Source organism: Lepidochelys kempii, chromosome 14 (assembly GCF_965140265.1).
Source record: "Lepidochelys kempii isolate rLepKem1 chromosome 14, rLepKem1.hap2, whole genome shotgun sequence".
Taxonomy (NCBI): Eukaryota; Metazoa; Chordata; order Testudines; family Cheloniidae; genus Lepidochelys; species Lepidochelys kempii.
The window spans coordinates 26,220,962-26,235,837 of NC_133269.1; the positions used below are offsets into that span (position 1 = coordinate 26,220,962).

The following is a 14,876-nucleotide window of genomic DNA, read 5'->3' on the forward strand; positions in this document are numbered from 1 at the left end:
CCAGCCCCTGCCCTGCCCAGCCACCAACCCTGCGCCAGCCCCTGCCCTGCCCAGCCACCAACCCCCGCGCCAGCCCCTGCCCTGCCCAGCCAGCAACCCCTGCCCCAGCCCCTGCCCTGCCCAGCCACCAAACCCTGCGCCAGCCCCTGCCCTGCCCAGTCACCAACCCTGCACCAGCCCCTGCCCTGCCCAGCCACCAAACCCTGTGCCAGCCCCTGTCCAGCCCTGCAAACCCTGCGCCAGCCCCTGCCCTGCCCAGCCACCAAACCCTGCACCAGCCCCTGCCCTGCCCAGCCACCAACCCTGCACCAGCCCCTGCCCTGCCCAGCCACCAACCCTGTGCCAGCCCCTGCCCTGCCCCACAAACCCTGCGCCAGCCCCTGCCCTGCCCAGCCACCAACCCCCACGCCAGCCCCTGCCCTGCCCAGCCACCAACCCTGCGCCAGCCCCTGCCCTGCCCAGCCAGCAACCCCTGCCCCAGCCCCTGCCCTGCCCCACAAACCCTGCGCCAGCCCCTGCCCTGCCCAGCCACCAACCCTGCACCAGCCCCTGCCCTGCCCAGCCACCAACCCTGTGCCAGCCCCTGCCCTGCCCCACAAACCCTGCGCCAGCCCCTGCCCTGCCCAGCCAGCAACCCCCACGCCAGCCCCTGCCCTGCAACCCCCACGCCAGCCCCCGCCCTGCCAGCACATCCATCAATGCAGTGTGGCAGAATGGATATGGGGACCCTGCCTCCATTCCCATTTGTGGGATGAAATTCCCAGCATTTGCATGGGATCACAGTAAATCCTTCTGCCCCATGAGGTTTCTATCTGTCTGGAGTACATCACACAGGCGAGTTCCCACATCAGCCTCCCCTGCAGCAAGGGAGGCAGCACCTGACTGAGGCCACGGGTCTCAAAGCCTGGTGAACAGGGAGCTTAGGTTCCAGTAACTTCCAACCTTCTAAGAGCTGAACTCCGACAGCAGATGCCAGTTGTGGGATCCGACTGGCAGAACTCAGGGGAGTCCTGATTGGTTCCCGGCTTCTATTTAAACCCAGCATAGGAAGTTGTCTATGCAACTGGGTCTTCCCTGCTTGGGATGGCTTCCCTTGTGCCACCTGCTCCTACTGCGTGTCTCTGAGCTCCTGGTAACCTGCTCTGCCTGCCGCCTGACCCCCTGAATCCTGGTTCACCCTCTGGACCCTCTCAGACTCTGACCTCCTGGTATCTGACCTGCCCTGGCTCCCAATATCTGCTCCAACCACTAGGACACACTGTCCATGTCCTGGTCCTGATGCTGATACTGGGGTGAGGGGACCTGACTTGTTTGAAGGGACAGTGCCTGGTCCTCTTGGCAGAGGGGGTGCCTGAACCTTGGGGGAACGGTGGGGTACTTGACTCGGGATCTAAGAACCCTAGAAGCTCCTGCACTTCGTGGCTCTCCTGTTGGGCCTCTGACACCCATCCCTCCCCATGGCTGGGCCTTGGCAGGGCGGGGTACTTGCTGTGGGGTTTTCCATTGGTGACACAGTGGAAATGCCCACCTCACTGCAGAGACACAGCCTGATTCCCCTGCACCATCCCAGCCGCAGTGCTGAGCTGGTGCTGCTGGCCCGGAGCGGGGCAGGGACAGGGAAAGTACATCACTGAAGAAGAAATACTAGCAGTGGCAGGTGCTCTCCGCCCATATTGGGGGGCGAGGAAGGGCAAGAGGAGTCAGTGGTTCACAGAGGGGCAGGGAGTTGTGAGGGAGGCTCACTGAGGCAGAAGGCCAGAGATCCGTTGGGTTGTCCGGGGCAAGGCAGTGGCCAACCTCTGAAGCTTTTGGCCATTCCCTCATGGATCGGCACCCCCCACACACCCCTCAGGCCCCCCTGTCATGGGCTGAGCTGTGCCACATTCTGGATTTACTAATGGAAACCATTACGCCCTAGCACTGGGGAGAGCAGGAGCTGATGAGCACTGGGAGGGGCTTGTTTACATGAGCTTCTGGGAGCTGGCAGGCTTCGAGGAGGTGCTCTATGGTGCAGCAGGGATCCTGCCTACCGGCCAGGAGGCTTCTGAGACATCCCCTGCTCCTGGGGGACCCTCTGGAGCCTTTGAACACAGAAGAGAAGCCCTAGGCATAGAAGCCCAGCAGTGAAGGGACTATTTCTCCAGGGTTGTGGTGCTGACTTCTCCTTGTGCAGTGCTTGCCCAGGGCAATGGGATCCCACCATCTCTCTATTTCTCACTGACTCCCACTGTCGATGGGATTTTAGTTCTGAACGGAACCTCTTGTAACTGACCTGAGGAAACCTTCCCCGTCTCCAGAGATTTATGAGCAAGACTGAGCCAAGCCCAGGGCGTGTCGGTCACAGTGTGACCCAGCACAGCAGCATCTCCCCTTGAGCCTGGCAGGCCAGGGAGGAGGAGTGGGAGCAGGAGCAGGTTTATTGGGGCCATTAAAACACTGAGCCAACATGGCTGCAGGACAGCACATACCAATGTGCTCATTACTCAGGTACTCACCATACAGGCACTATGCTGCCCCTGGGAATGGGCAGCAGAGGGCTGGGTCACCTGGTGGGAGCAGGGACCCCTTCTATTTCACAGCTCTATCAACTGCAATCATAGAGATTGCCCACTACAGACCCCGGAGATCTCTTGCCCATGCTGACAGTGATACCCCTGCAGATCTGGGGTGTTGGACCTTGGCCCTCCTCTGCTCTCCTTCCTTCTCCATCCTGCTCCTGACCTTTGTTTTGGGGCATTTCCCAGAATTTAATGCTGCTTAATGACTAGCCCTGGGCTCAGCTCAGCCCTCCTGCCTTCAGGCCCGTTGCTTCTCTCCCTGCCTCACACAGCTTCATACGCTCGCAGAGTCCCTGCCAAGGGACTTCACTGCAGCTCACACCAGCGGGCCCTGGCTTCCCTCTGTGCTCTTGCTTTGCCAGTCAAATGTGGATTCTCCGACTGGGTCTCACCTATGCTAGCCTAGTCCCCACCATTGCTCCCCTAGAGCAACCCAGTGGTGAGAGCAGCAGTGGCATGCTACTGCAGACGAGGCTCTGGGGGCTGCTGGCATTTTCCCACTGTTCTGCTGAGATTTGCCCTCAACCAGGTTTCATGAGACCAGTGACTGGTGGGGACTTGTCCATTCTAGCATCCCCTCAGGCCCCCCAGCACTAACAATGATGGGTATTACATAGGGAAAAGGAAACGAATGAGGCTCCTTCCAGCAGTAATGTGAAGGGAGCGGTGCAGGGCCTAGAGTTGCCAGGTGTCTGGTTTTTGACCAGAACGCCAGGTCAAAAAGGGACCCTGGCAGCTCTGGTTGGCACTGCTGACCGGGCCATTAAAAATCCAGTTGGCGTGGGGCTGGCAGGCTCCATACCTGGCTCTGTGAGGCTCCCCGGAAGCAATGACCTGTCCCTCGGCTCGTAGGCGGAGGAATGGCCATGGGGGTTCCATGTGCTGCCCACACCATGCTCCAAGCACGGCTCCATAGCTCCCATTGGCCGGGAACCTCAGCCAATAGGAGATGTGAGGGCAGTGCCTGCAGGCGGAGGCAGCGTGCACCGCAGAGCTGCCCGGCCATACCTCTGCCTAGGGGCTGGAGGGACATGTTGCAACTTGCGAGGAGCCATCCAAGATGACCACTGCCCGGAGCCCACACCCCGAATTTCCTCCTGCCCCCCAACTCCCTGCCCCATCCCTGAGCCCCCTCCCGCACCCCAAATCCCAATCCCAGCCCTGAGCCCCCTTCTGCACCCCAAACCTCTCATTCCCAGCCCTTCCCCAAAGTCCACACCCCCAGCCAGAGCCCGCACCCTCTCCCACACCCCAACCCCCTGCTCCAGCCCTGAGCCCCCCCTCACCCAAACTCCCTCCTGCGCCCCAACCCCCTGACCCAGCTCAGAGTCCCCTCCTGCACCCTGAACCCCTCATTTCTTGCCCCACCCCAGAGCCTGCACCCACCAGCCCAGAGTCAGTACCTCCCCACACACCCCAACCCCCTGCCTCAGCTCGGAGCCCCCTCCCATACTCTGAACCCCTCGGCCCCACCCGTACGAGCCTGGAGCCTCCTCCTGCACCCCAAAATCCTCGGCCCTGGACTCACCCCAGAGCCCGCACCCCAACTCTGTGCCCCAGACTGGTGAAAATGGGTGAGTGACTGAGGGTAGGGGAGAGCAAGCAACAGAGGAAGGGAGGATGGAGTGAGTGGGGGCAGAGCCTTGGAGAAGGGATGGGGCAGAGGGCAGGGGCTTGGGAAGGGGCGGGGAAGGGGTGGGGCAAGGGTGTTTGGTATTCTGCAATTAGAAAGTTGGCAACCCTACTTCAGCCCCACAGGCCATAACACAGTTACAGAGACCCCTCCCCTCAGCCCCGCAGGCCATAAAGCAGTCACACGGACCCCTCCCCTCAGCCCCGCAGGCCATAACGCAGTCACAGAGACTCCTCCTCTCAGCCACACAGGCCATAATGCAGTCACAGAGACTCCTCCCCTCAGCCCCACAGGCCATAACGCATTCACATGGACCCCGCCACTCAGCCCCACAGGCCATAACGCGGTCACAGAGACTCCTCCCCTCAGCCCCACAGGCCATAACGCATTCACATGGACCCCGCCACTCAGCCCCACAGGCCATAACGCGGTCACAGAGACCCCTCCCCTCGGCCCCGCAGGCCATAACACATTGCCTCAGGGACCCCTCCCCTCAGCCCCACAGGCCATAACGCGGTCACAGAGACCCCTCCCCTCGGCCCCACAGGCCATAACACATTGCCTCAGGGACCCCTCCCCTCAGCCCCACAGGCCATAACGTGGTCACAGAGACTCCTCCCCTCAGCCCCACAGGCCATAACACAGTCACAGAATCCCCTCCCCTCAGCCCCACAGGCCATAACACAGTCACAGAGACCCCTCCCCTCGGCCCCGCAAGCCATTACGCAGTCACAGAGACCCCTCCCCTCGGCCCCGCAGGCCATAACACATTGCCTCAGGGACCCCTCCCCTCAGCCCCACAGCCCGTAATATGCTGTCACAGAGACTCACATAGCTGATCTGGAAGGGCAGGTAACCAGCACATCAATGAAACCTGCAGATAATACTGAAAAGAAGAGAGAGGAGTCCTCCAAGGGTTCGGCCACACAGAATGATATGGGAAAATGCAGGTAATGCATTTGGGGAGAAATAATCTGGAGTAGGGAAAGCTCCGCATAAGCCATAGACGAGGAAGGCTGGAGGCAACAGGGGCAATAAAGTAAATATGCGTTTACAACGTACTGACGCAGGGGAGACGGGCCGTGCAATTCTGGGCTGCAGATGTTGAGAAATCCCATCTGGGAGTAGCTGGATCCTAGTTCCACCCTGCATGGCTCTGGTGTGGCCCCAGCTGAACAATGCCATTCACTTCTGGGCACAGCAATATTACAGCGCAATTGAGCAAAGCAGCTTGAGAGAAGAGCAACAAAGAGGTTAAGGCCTAAGAGGCTGGTGAGGAGGAAACATTAAAAGAGCAAAACATAGCATTTAAGGCCGGAAGGGACCATTAGATCATCTAGTCTGACCACCTGCATATCACTGGCCATGGAATTTCACTCAGGTCCCCCTGTATTGAGCCCAACAGCTTGTGTTTGGCCAAACATGAGTAGTTTAGCTAGCAGACTAGACACTAGCAGAGGACGTGATAACAGCGTACTGCTCTGTGAAGCACGTAAACAAGTCCCACAGGCGGAGAGGAATTCTTCAGGGTGAGGAGGAGTGAGGGGGAAGTTTTGGGAGCGTATCAGGAAGTGAGCTGTATTGTTAGGCTGGGGAATGGCCTCTTAGGGAAGGGATGGCAGGGGTCTGTTGCCCTGGACGTTCAAAACACCAGGGGACAAAGCACCAGAGAATGTACCATAAGGAACAAGCTCCTTTGAGCCTAGGCCTCCCATCTCTAGCTTCTGATTCTGGGACATTCTTGGCAAATTTTTCACTTCAAAAGTCTCATTCTGGCCAGAGACTAAAAGGAAATTCCTCTTTCTCGACCCTGGGAGCGACTTCTGCCTGTCATCTTTTCCACGGAACAAGCTGTGCAGGGATTTGTATCCACCTCACTGTGTGTTTACAAAGGCACTGCCAGCTCTGAGATGGGATAGATGGGAGTTGGGGAAGCATCAGTATGGCTCCATGTGGCCAATGGCAGTCTCTGTGTTCTGTGTCTTGCATCTCTGTGATGACGGCATTAGTCTGTCCTGAACAAAAGAGTGATTTTAAGCTGCAATAACCTCAGCATATTGCATATTCAGCACCAACAAATAAGTCAACTATGGAACGATTGATTTTTACAAACGTTTTGGGCCTGGATGGTAAGATGGCCATGAAGTTACCAGGAGACTGTGTTTCCTCATAGACGCCACTTATCTGTGGTTTATCGGTATCAGACTGAGATCACTCCCGGTGCGTCCTGCATAAACCAACTGTACAGTACAGTCCATCAGCGCATCACAAGGAGCCCCAGCAGAACCAGATTGGGATAGCATGCCAGTATGCTGTCAATGGTGCATGCCCCACAGGGACATTTTGACTCCTTAGATGGAAGAAGTCGCAACTTTTATACATCAGAGAGCATATAGAAGCACAATGAATAAATATCTCATCCTGTCCCCCTTCCTGCAGAAGCAGAGGGAGCTTCATGTAATGTCCCTGAAGTCCTTGTTAAATACCAGAGAATAAGGTGCCCAGATTATTTTCAAATTGCAGCTATTAAGCCCCCCTCTAGGTGCTGTGCAGTTAAGTCCCATCACACGGAATACCCGGAGCCTACATCTCCCCATGCTGGAAAGAGTTAAGCTCTGGGTCTGTTGATATTTCAGAGCTGCTCTGAAGCCGGCTGGCTGAAACAAGGAGCCTCCTGATTGGCCAAGTTCCTGTTGGTAGTAATAAGGATCAGATATCAAACTTCTGTCTTTCCTAAGACCCTTTAGTGATAGTTGCTGCTCCCTGCTAGACTATGACATCAGCCAGGACACCCAGTGATGCTGCTGATAGTAAACTCTGAGCAGGAGGAGGGTCCTGCTAGCTCAAAGTTAATTAGTTCAACCCAGCACAGGGGAGAGCAGTTGGTTTCTGTGGAGGGACAGTGCTGGATGGGACCAAATCTTTTCAAGTCACTTGCTGCTTTCTACAATCCCAGCTCTGAAAGCACCCAGAGGCTCCCAGGAGGGTTGGATGAGTCCTGGGGCCCTAGCAGTGGCCAGCTTGTCTCCTTGGAGCCAGTTCATGTTTTAAGTGCGGGGGCTTCTGGACCTGTTCACAGAGAGTCACCATGACACTCCTGGGTTCTGAGCATTCTTTGCTGATTCGGAGCAAGTTCAGATCAGGTAGGGCTAAGCATCAAGAATTTCGTCTAAAGTTTTCTTCTCCTTCAAGCCTCAGCTGTACGCTGGTTTTCATTAAATGTTTGGAAGCCGCATGCAAGTAAAATAATCAGGGAGTCATAAAGCTGTCATGGCTTTGCTCTCACAGAGGCTATTCTGCAAATGAAGAAATTCATTTTCCTTCTTCTCTATTACTTTTTAACTGCTTTTTCATTGCTTTCAATTTATGTTTGTGGTGTATGTTGGTAAAGCTACAGTTCGCGGTTCTCTTGGCCTGGGCCCTATGGTGAAGGACTGGGTCAGAAATCCAAAAGAGCAACTGTGAAAAACGACATGCCTAATCTCCTCCATATACTCCAGGTGCTATCCTGTATATACATGCTAGTCACAGACTAGACGGGCCTGACATTTACTCTGACATCCAGGCAGTTGACTTTGTTCCATTAAGTTGTGACTAATTGCATAAAAATGAATTTGCAGAAATGCGTCATTTTTAGAAGTAAAAATAACAAATGGAACATGCAAAATATTTAAAGTGACATCATCAGAGAAATAAAACCAGAGCCACCCAGCTGAGTGCCACTTTCGGAGGGTTTGCAACTAAAAACATGTCCCACTTTTGTGAGTTAGTGGAAGTCCCAGTGAGGGGCTTCCCAGAGGACGGTCTGCATGAGTGAAGGTGAGTGAAGGTGAACTATGGGACGGTCACTTCTGACTCAGCCCCTCTGCTGGACACTTGTGATTTTATTCATGTTCTATACTTATAATAAATAAGGGGGGTGTATGCATTTGTGTTGCTCATTCTTTTATCTGACATTAATTAATGTAAATTAACTGATCATAATGCTAGAAAAATGTATTTGACAATCTGCTCTTAGCTTCAATAGCATACAGTTCTCTATAGATCTACTGTACATGTGGACATATAGACAAATTATGTCTGGACTCACCATATATAAAGCCCATTCCAGACCATCACCCACTCTTGTTTTGCCTTTGTGTATGCTGCGGATAATGAGAAGATCAGAGGCTTCTGATACCAATACTAGACATGTGTGGTGTTATCAGGATCTCTTAGATAGCTGGGTGGTCAATTTAAACTTTGTTTTCTTAGCAAATATGAAGTTGGCAGTTGGTTAAAAATCCAAATGTGTGTGGGGAAACACAAGGGTCCTAGTCTGGCTGAGTTACACACAACTTCGGTCCAGGGCTTTGGTGTGGTTTCCATATCGCAAGGATCTTACACTGCATTAGATTAAGTCATTCCTTAGATTTTGTTGGTATATTATGGTACATTGCTGTTCATCTGAAGGAAGTCTCAGTTCCTAACAATTCGTGCAGCAACTCCAAAGCAATACTGCCACCTTTCTGAAGAGAGGGGGATGGGGATGTGTTCTGTGTCATCACATTCTTTTCAAATGAACCATTATTGTTTTTAAGACTCATTTCTGGGTTATTTGTAAGAGGGCTTTATTATGGAGCTGACAGCAGAATTTCAAAACATATTTTTCAAATGATTCTTTACCAAGTTTAAATTTTATGGGTCTTCACTTCCATAAATCCTCATGTCTTTCAGCAATTTTAATGCAGTTGATTTATGGGTCATTCTTCACTTTGTGGCCTTTGTTCCCAGAACTGCTATTTGGCTGCTGAAAGATATGATGCCCATTTGACCACATTTTGCCTATTTATTATTTTAGTGCAAATCTTCCCCAAATCCCAGCTTTGTGGATGTTCGTTTCTAGCCATGGTGCAGGTGAGTGCATGAGCAGCTCAGGGCCAGCATTAACAGCATCCCAATCCCAGCTATTGACACATCATAAAAACTAGGGGGGAAGGAAAAGCTGAATGTCGGCAGAAATCAAGGAATCCTACAGACAGGGCTGTTGTCTTGAGTTAAATTGCCACATAATATGCAATAAAAGAGACAAACTGAATAAATGACTGAAATGATCAATCTCAGTTTGGTACAAGTCGTTTATAGGCCTGATCGCCATTTACATTTGCACAAGGCTGGCGTACGGTAGCTGTAAAACACTAGTGCTGGTGTCAGGGAGTAGAGTACTCGGACTGGATTGGGCCTCACACCCACTCTGCACAGGTGTAAATAGCACAGGGGTAAGGCAATGGAGAATCCGGCCCTAATAGGATTCTCTATTGCCTTGGGATGCTAAGCAGGCAGGTAGCAGGTGTTAGGCTGTGATCATTCCCTTGGGTTCTAGAAGGGATGAAGTATTCTGTGACTTGTGATTACGAATGTCTTTATAACAGTTCCATGTTGATGTCGCAGAGGCAGGAGTTTGAATGGATTCTTCCCGTCACTATATGGTCGGAGTTACTGAACTGCAGAAAGGGCTATAACAGAGTTAATGGGCGATGGAAACGTTATTTATATGACTGGTGTCCTAATGCCAGAATCCTCTTTCATCTCTGCAGCACATAGCAGGGGCAGCCATCTGATGATACAGACATAACTGTCGCCTTTAGAGTTGTTTGAATCATTTTGACCTATTGATAGCCCATCTCTACTAGTCACTTGGTTCCATTTTGGTAGCTTCAGTGGGAATCAGGAAAAAAATTAGTTTCTGCAGGCAGGAAGAAATGGTTGGAAATAGTCTCTGTCAGGCCAGGTTCTCTAGACAGTCACTGGTAATCCTCCCTTGAGTCCTGTGCCCAGAACATACATGGCAAGTTTCTCCTCTCCCAGCTGCCTGCAGTGGAGGGGAAGGGCTCAGCACAGCTGTATCATGTGCAGAGACTGCAGCAGTCACCATATAATGCAATGAATAGCTACTCCAAGTGAAATTTGGGAAACCTAACTGTGGTTTGAAATGCAGAATAATCTACACGTCAGCAATTCCAATGTGTTGCAGGCACTAAGGTTTTCTTTTCTCCCATTTCCTAGGAGTAAGAGACAAGAATTTGTGTGTGTGTTTATTTTGTCTATTTTGCCAAAGATAAATACACAAACCTGAGGTCATCCTGACAAATTTTGCAGGAACAATGATTTTTCTTGCTTGCCTGGCTGCCATGTTCTCCTGCAGGCTCCAAGTATCAATGGGATCACATTAAATCAACTGGGACGCACAAGAGGCTGTTCCAGGAACCTTCCTCCCTGAATGTATTTAACTCTTCCCAGAACAAACCATTCATATGGATAGAGCCACTGCTCCAAACCAAATCAGGTGTACTCAGTCATTACTGGAACACCACAGCACACACTGCACACAAACCCTGATAGCCAGAAAATGCAGAGTGAAACCACCTTGACTCTGATCTTGTTTCTAGATCCCTGCACAGATACAAAATTTACATCCGCATCCAATCCATGATCAACAAACATGGTCCATGGATGTGGTTATCTGTGGATATAAAGCAGATATCTGCAGATTTGCATGGCTCTACTCGTTTCCAACCAATGAGGAAACAGATATAAAAGGTCCTTCACTGACAGTACCACAGTACGAGGAATGAATGTATAACATTCTAGACACATCTCAGCATGATTTGGCACTGATGGTGCCCTAGGCTAACACTGGGTAGCTTGTGGGGTGTGGACAGGCTAAGGTGCCAATGAGCCTCATTTGGCTGGATGAAGTAGATGCAGCAGAGATTCCAATCTGCATGTAAAGGCTGAAGAAGTAGGTTGAGACCTCTGGCTTATAATGGAATAGCAGATGAGAAAGGTGTTTTCTCTGTACTGTACATGGATAAGATGTGAATCCCCCTGAATATCTGAGTGAACGTATCAAAGGTTAATGGCTGGTATTAGGTGGAGAGAAAAAGTAGATGAGGTATGGTAACTCAGAGCAAGGGAATTTCTGGTGATACTTTGAAGATGGGCAGGGGGACAAGGTCCAGCTTAAGGCTGCTAGTAGAATCTTGACTCGGAATTGCCAGGTTTTTCAAACAATGTGTGTTTCTGTTTAATTTTCAAATAATATTGTTTAAATCCATGTAAGTGTTTACAGTCAAACCCTATCTTAATTCACGACATTGTTGCCTGAGAGTTCCCTCTGTTTTTATAGAGTATTTAAAAACAGACTTGTGAAAACTCAACGTGTGTTGGTTTGTTTCTTGTTTTATCTTAACATGCATCCTGACCCTGACAGGTTTAGCTGATGGATCTAATTAAACCTCTCCAGCAGTGGGTGAATTGCAGGCAAGGGAGAGGGGGTGTGCATCATGGCACTGACAAGGTTAAATGTATTGAGTTGTGAATGGGGAGCAAATGTAGGAGGAGGAGATATTGACTACACTCCAGTACTGAAAGGGTTACACCTGGGGGGGTGGGGAGGAGGGGAGAATGCTCTCAGGAACTTAAAGGGTTAACAATTGCAGTGCCAACAAGTTACACTCTCAGCTCTGCTGAGCCCTGGGAGAGAAGTTGTGGGCTGGACACTCCATAGCAAGGCACCCTGGCTTTCAGTGAGTCCAGGGGATCTGAGGGACATGCGTGTCCCAACAAGGCTCCTGAAAGCCCGGACAGCACAGCTCCAGGCCTGCCCCCCATTCCTTCCATCCCAGCAGCTTGCAGGGCCAGCTTTTGTCAGCAAGTGAGGGGGACCAGCACTGGCTGTCATCTCTGGGATCACCTCTGCAGGGAGCGTATGCCCCAAAGAAAGGGAATTTCTGGCACTCTCCCTGCGGAGTCTGGGAGAGCTGCTTAGAAAGTCAAATCACAGCAAGAAAAGAGTGAAAAATAACCCTTGTGCACTGGCTGGTTGCCCTCTCCCTGTGCCTGCCCTTGGGGTTATACCTGATTAACAGTGATCCTGCCAGAGGATCCGAGAGTGGCAGCTGAGCCCAAAGGGATAATCCGGGCAGGCAGGCAGGAGGCCATGGCAGCGGGCTGGGGAAGCTCACTGGGACCTGGGCTGGAGGGATGGTTCCTCTGCACTCTGACAGGGAGGCAGCTGTGAGGTTGACGGAAACACTCTTCCTGGGCGCTGACACATGCCCCCTACAGGCCTTTGTGAAGTCATAAGGATGATCTTGGGCTGGCTTATGGAGCTGGGACAGATTTCTCCCATAACAAAGCAATTGCCTAAATGCTCCTCTTAAGGCCTTATTCAGCCTGATAAGACCTGGCCCAGTGCGTGACAGAGATGAGCATTTCACCCTGCAGATCCATTAGCATGTGTGGGTCCCCTGGGAGGGGATTGCAAGAACACTAATCTGTGATTCATGCTCTGCAAGCCACCACCACTGGGACACTGACTGCTGCTCTCAATCGGGGAATGTTGCTTGGGCCAAAATTTTCAAACATGGGTGCCCAAACTTGTGCATGTGCAAGCCTGGCCCTTGGTCCCCGTGCCTTGGTTTCCCCATCTGAGAGCAGGGACAATGACACTTACCTATCTCAACAGAATGTAACTGGCTAACGTGAGGGCCATGATGCTGGCCCTTCTACTCTGTACAAGTGCTCAGTACCATTATGTTAGGCTCCATATTCCCAGTGTACTAGATCCACTACAATGCATGGTGTGTAAATGGCCTTGCCTACTAGTCTGAACTGCCCCAAGCCACACACAAACCAGGAGGTTCATGACCTGTTGGAAACAACTGTCCCAGATGAGCCACAGGGCAGACATCTTGGATACAGGAGCTTCTCCCAGATGGACGCCTTCTCGTGGCCCAGTCGCTAGGAGCTGTGCTGAGCTGGGAGCCTTCCCATCTCAGCTGGTCTGCGTTCTGCTGATCTGGATCAAGGCTGGGATTCTGGCTGAGGGCCTGATCCCTCTTCCCAAGTCATGGGAGCAGGAGCAGATAAGCCAGGCTGAGGTCGCAGGAGTCATGTGGCACTGGTGTGAGCATGGAGTCACGTTCCTGCATGCGCCCTAGTGAGGGGAAGTTGGTGCAGGGCTGACTCAGACCCCTGGCTCCGTCACTGTCCCTAGAGAAGCAAGTTCTGCCCACTGGCCGCAGCTTGTTTGGAACCTCTTCTCATAATAGTTGATGATGGTGATGAGTGATTGTACCCAGCCCCTGCTCTATGCCAGGCTGTGCTTTTCCTGATAGGCCTCAAGCTGGGAACAGTCTCTACTGCTAAGCTACAACCTACCCAAAATAGTCACTGAGACTGGCACTACTGACAAAATCTCCCCAGGCCTGGCCCTATCAGGGGCGTCGATGGCTGAACATTAGCAGGGAACAAGGCACTGAGCCCTGGCTCTCCAACCAGCCAATGCTCTCAGGTAGAACCAGTCCAACTGCAGACACCTTTGGGCACAGCCCCGTTCTGGACATGTTCAGATCCAGGCATTTGGTTCAGCCCATTATGCAGCTCGGGGGCATCTGCAAAATCCCACAGTTCAGATGTTCGGAGCCAGCCTCTCTCTATGCCAGGGGAGAGGTCTCTGCCTATTTATAGGGGCACCGTCACCTGGAAAGTCACATATTGGTCTGAAATGCTGTACTTGTTGCAGCTATCAGTAGCACCTCAGATACTTGGAACTGGAAGGATAAAGAGCAAAGACAACCTTGCCCTGCTGCCCAGTTTGGTCCCTTTCCACATTTACCAGCACTCTACATGGAGCCAGTCTCACTGTGCCCCAGTACGTGTCACTTAACTCTGCAGCTTCTAACTTGCTGAAATACCCTTTAGGAGCATAGACAGAGAGGAAAGACCCTTATAAACACCCAGGAGTGGAGCTTTTAAAAGCAGACATGGGGCCCTGCTATTTACAGGGGCTCTCTCAGAAATGGGTATGTTCTGATTCAGTTTCAAAACAAGTGCAAGTTAGCTGAATGCCTCTAAACAGGCACATGCTGATGCTCTGCCCAATATGGAACAGAGGCCCTGGCTTCCTTGCACCTGGGAAGGATTCAGAGGTGCTGCAGTAGCTTTAGGTGACTTCAGACTCTGGGTCTAATCCCAGATACCACAGAAAACAGGCAGCATTTTCTGAGCAGTCCAGGGCCTCCTTTGGAAGCTGCCTCCCCCCCTAATTCCTCTCCCCAGTGAAGTGACATCTTGAAGTGTACTTGTGGCACCTTAGAGACTAACAAATTTATTTGAACATAAGCTTTCATGAGCTACAGCTCACTTCATCGGATGCATTCAGTGGAAAATACAGTGGGGAGATTTCTTTTCCACTGAATGCATCCCATGAAGTGAGCTGTAGCTCACAAAAGCTTATGCTCAAATAAATTTGTTAGTCTCTAAGGTGCCACAAGTACTCCTTTTCTTTTTGCGGATACAGACTAACACGGCTGTTACTCTGAAACCTGTCATCTTGAAGTGTATAGGTTAAAATGCAGATTCCTTTCCAGTGCTGCATGTAGGATGTACAGGTCTGGTTGAATGCTGAATGCAACTTACAGGCTCCCATGTTAACTCTTTAACCCTCTGCAGTTGGACACCAGCCTCAAATCAAGAGCTTCTCTGAGGGGCGATGAGGGCCTGAGGAAGCACACTATCTGCAGAGCTCATTGCTACTAGCTATGGATGACAATGGGAGTTTTGTTTGCTTCCTTGGGGATCTGTTTCTGATGGAAAAGAAAGAGCATCTCAAGCAGAGTCACTCCTCAGCCCCCCATGCT

General features: G+C 51.7%; 1 protein-coding gene across 3 annotated transcripts in view; it reads left to right on the top strand.

Moving 5' to 3' along the window:
- MYOCD (myocardin) overlaps window positions 1-14,876 on the top strand; it is a 471,189-nt gene that overhangs the window by 369,051 nt on the left and 87,262 nt on the right. Inside the window, exon 1 of one of the 3 annotated variants that reach the window (XM_073310473.1) lies at window positions 6,986-7,334. The exons of 1 other annotated variant lie outside the window; for it this stretch is intronic. In XM_073310473.1, the coding sequence (XP_073166574.1) occupies window positions 7,280-7,334 (55 nt within the window). In that variant the 5' untranslated portion in view covers window positions 6,986-7,279. Of the gene's footprint in view, window positions 1-6,985; window positions 7,335-7,894; window positions 8,011-14,876 lie in introns of those variants that run through there. One more of the 3 variants, XM_073310474.1, reaches the window with a different exon arrangement.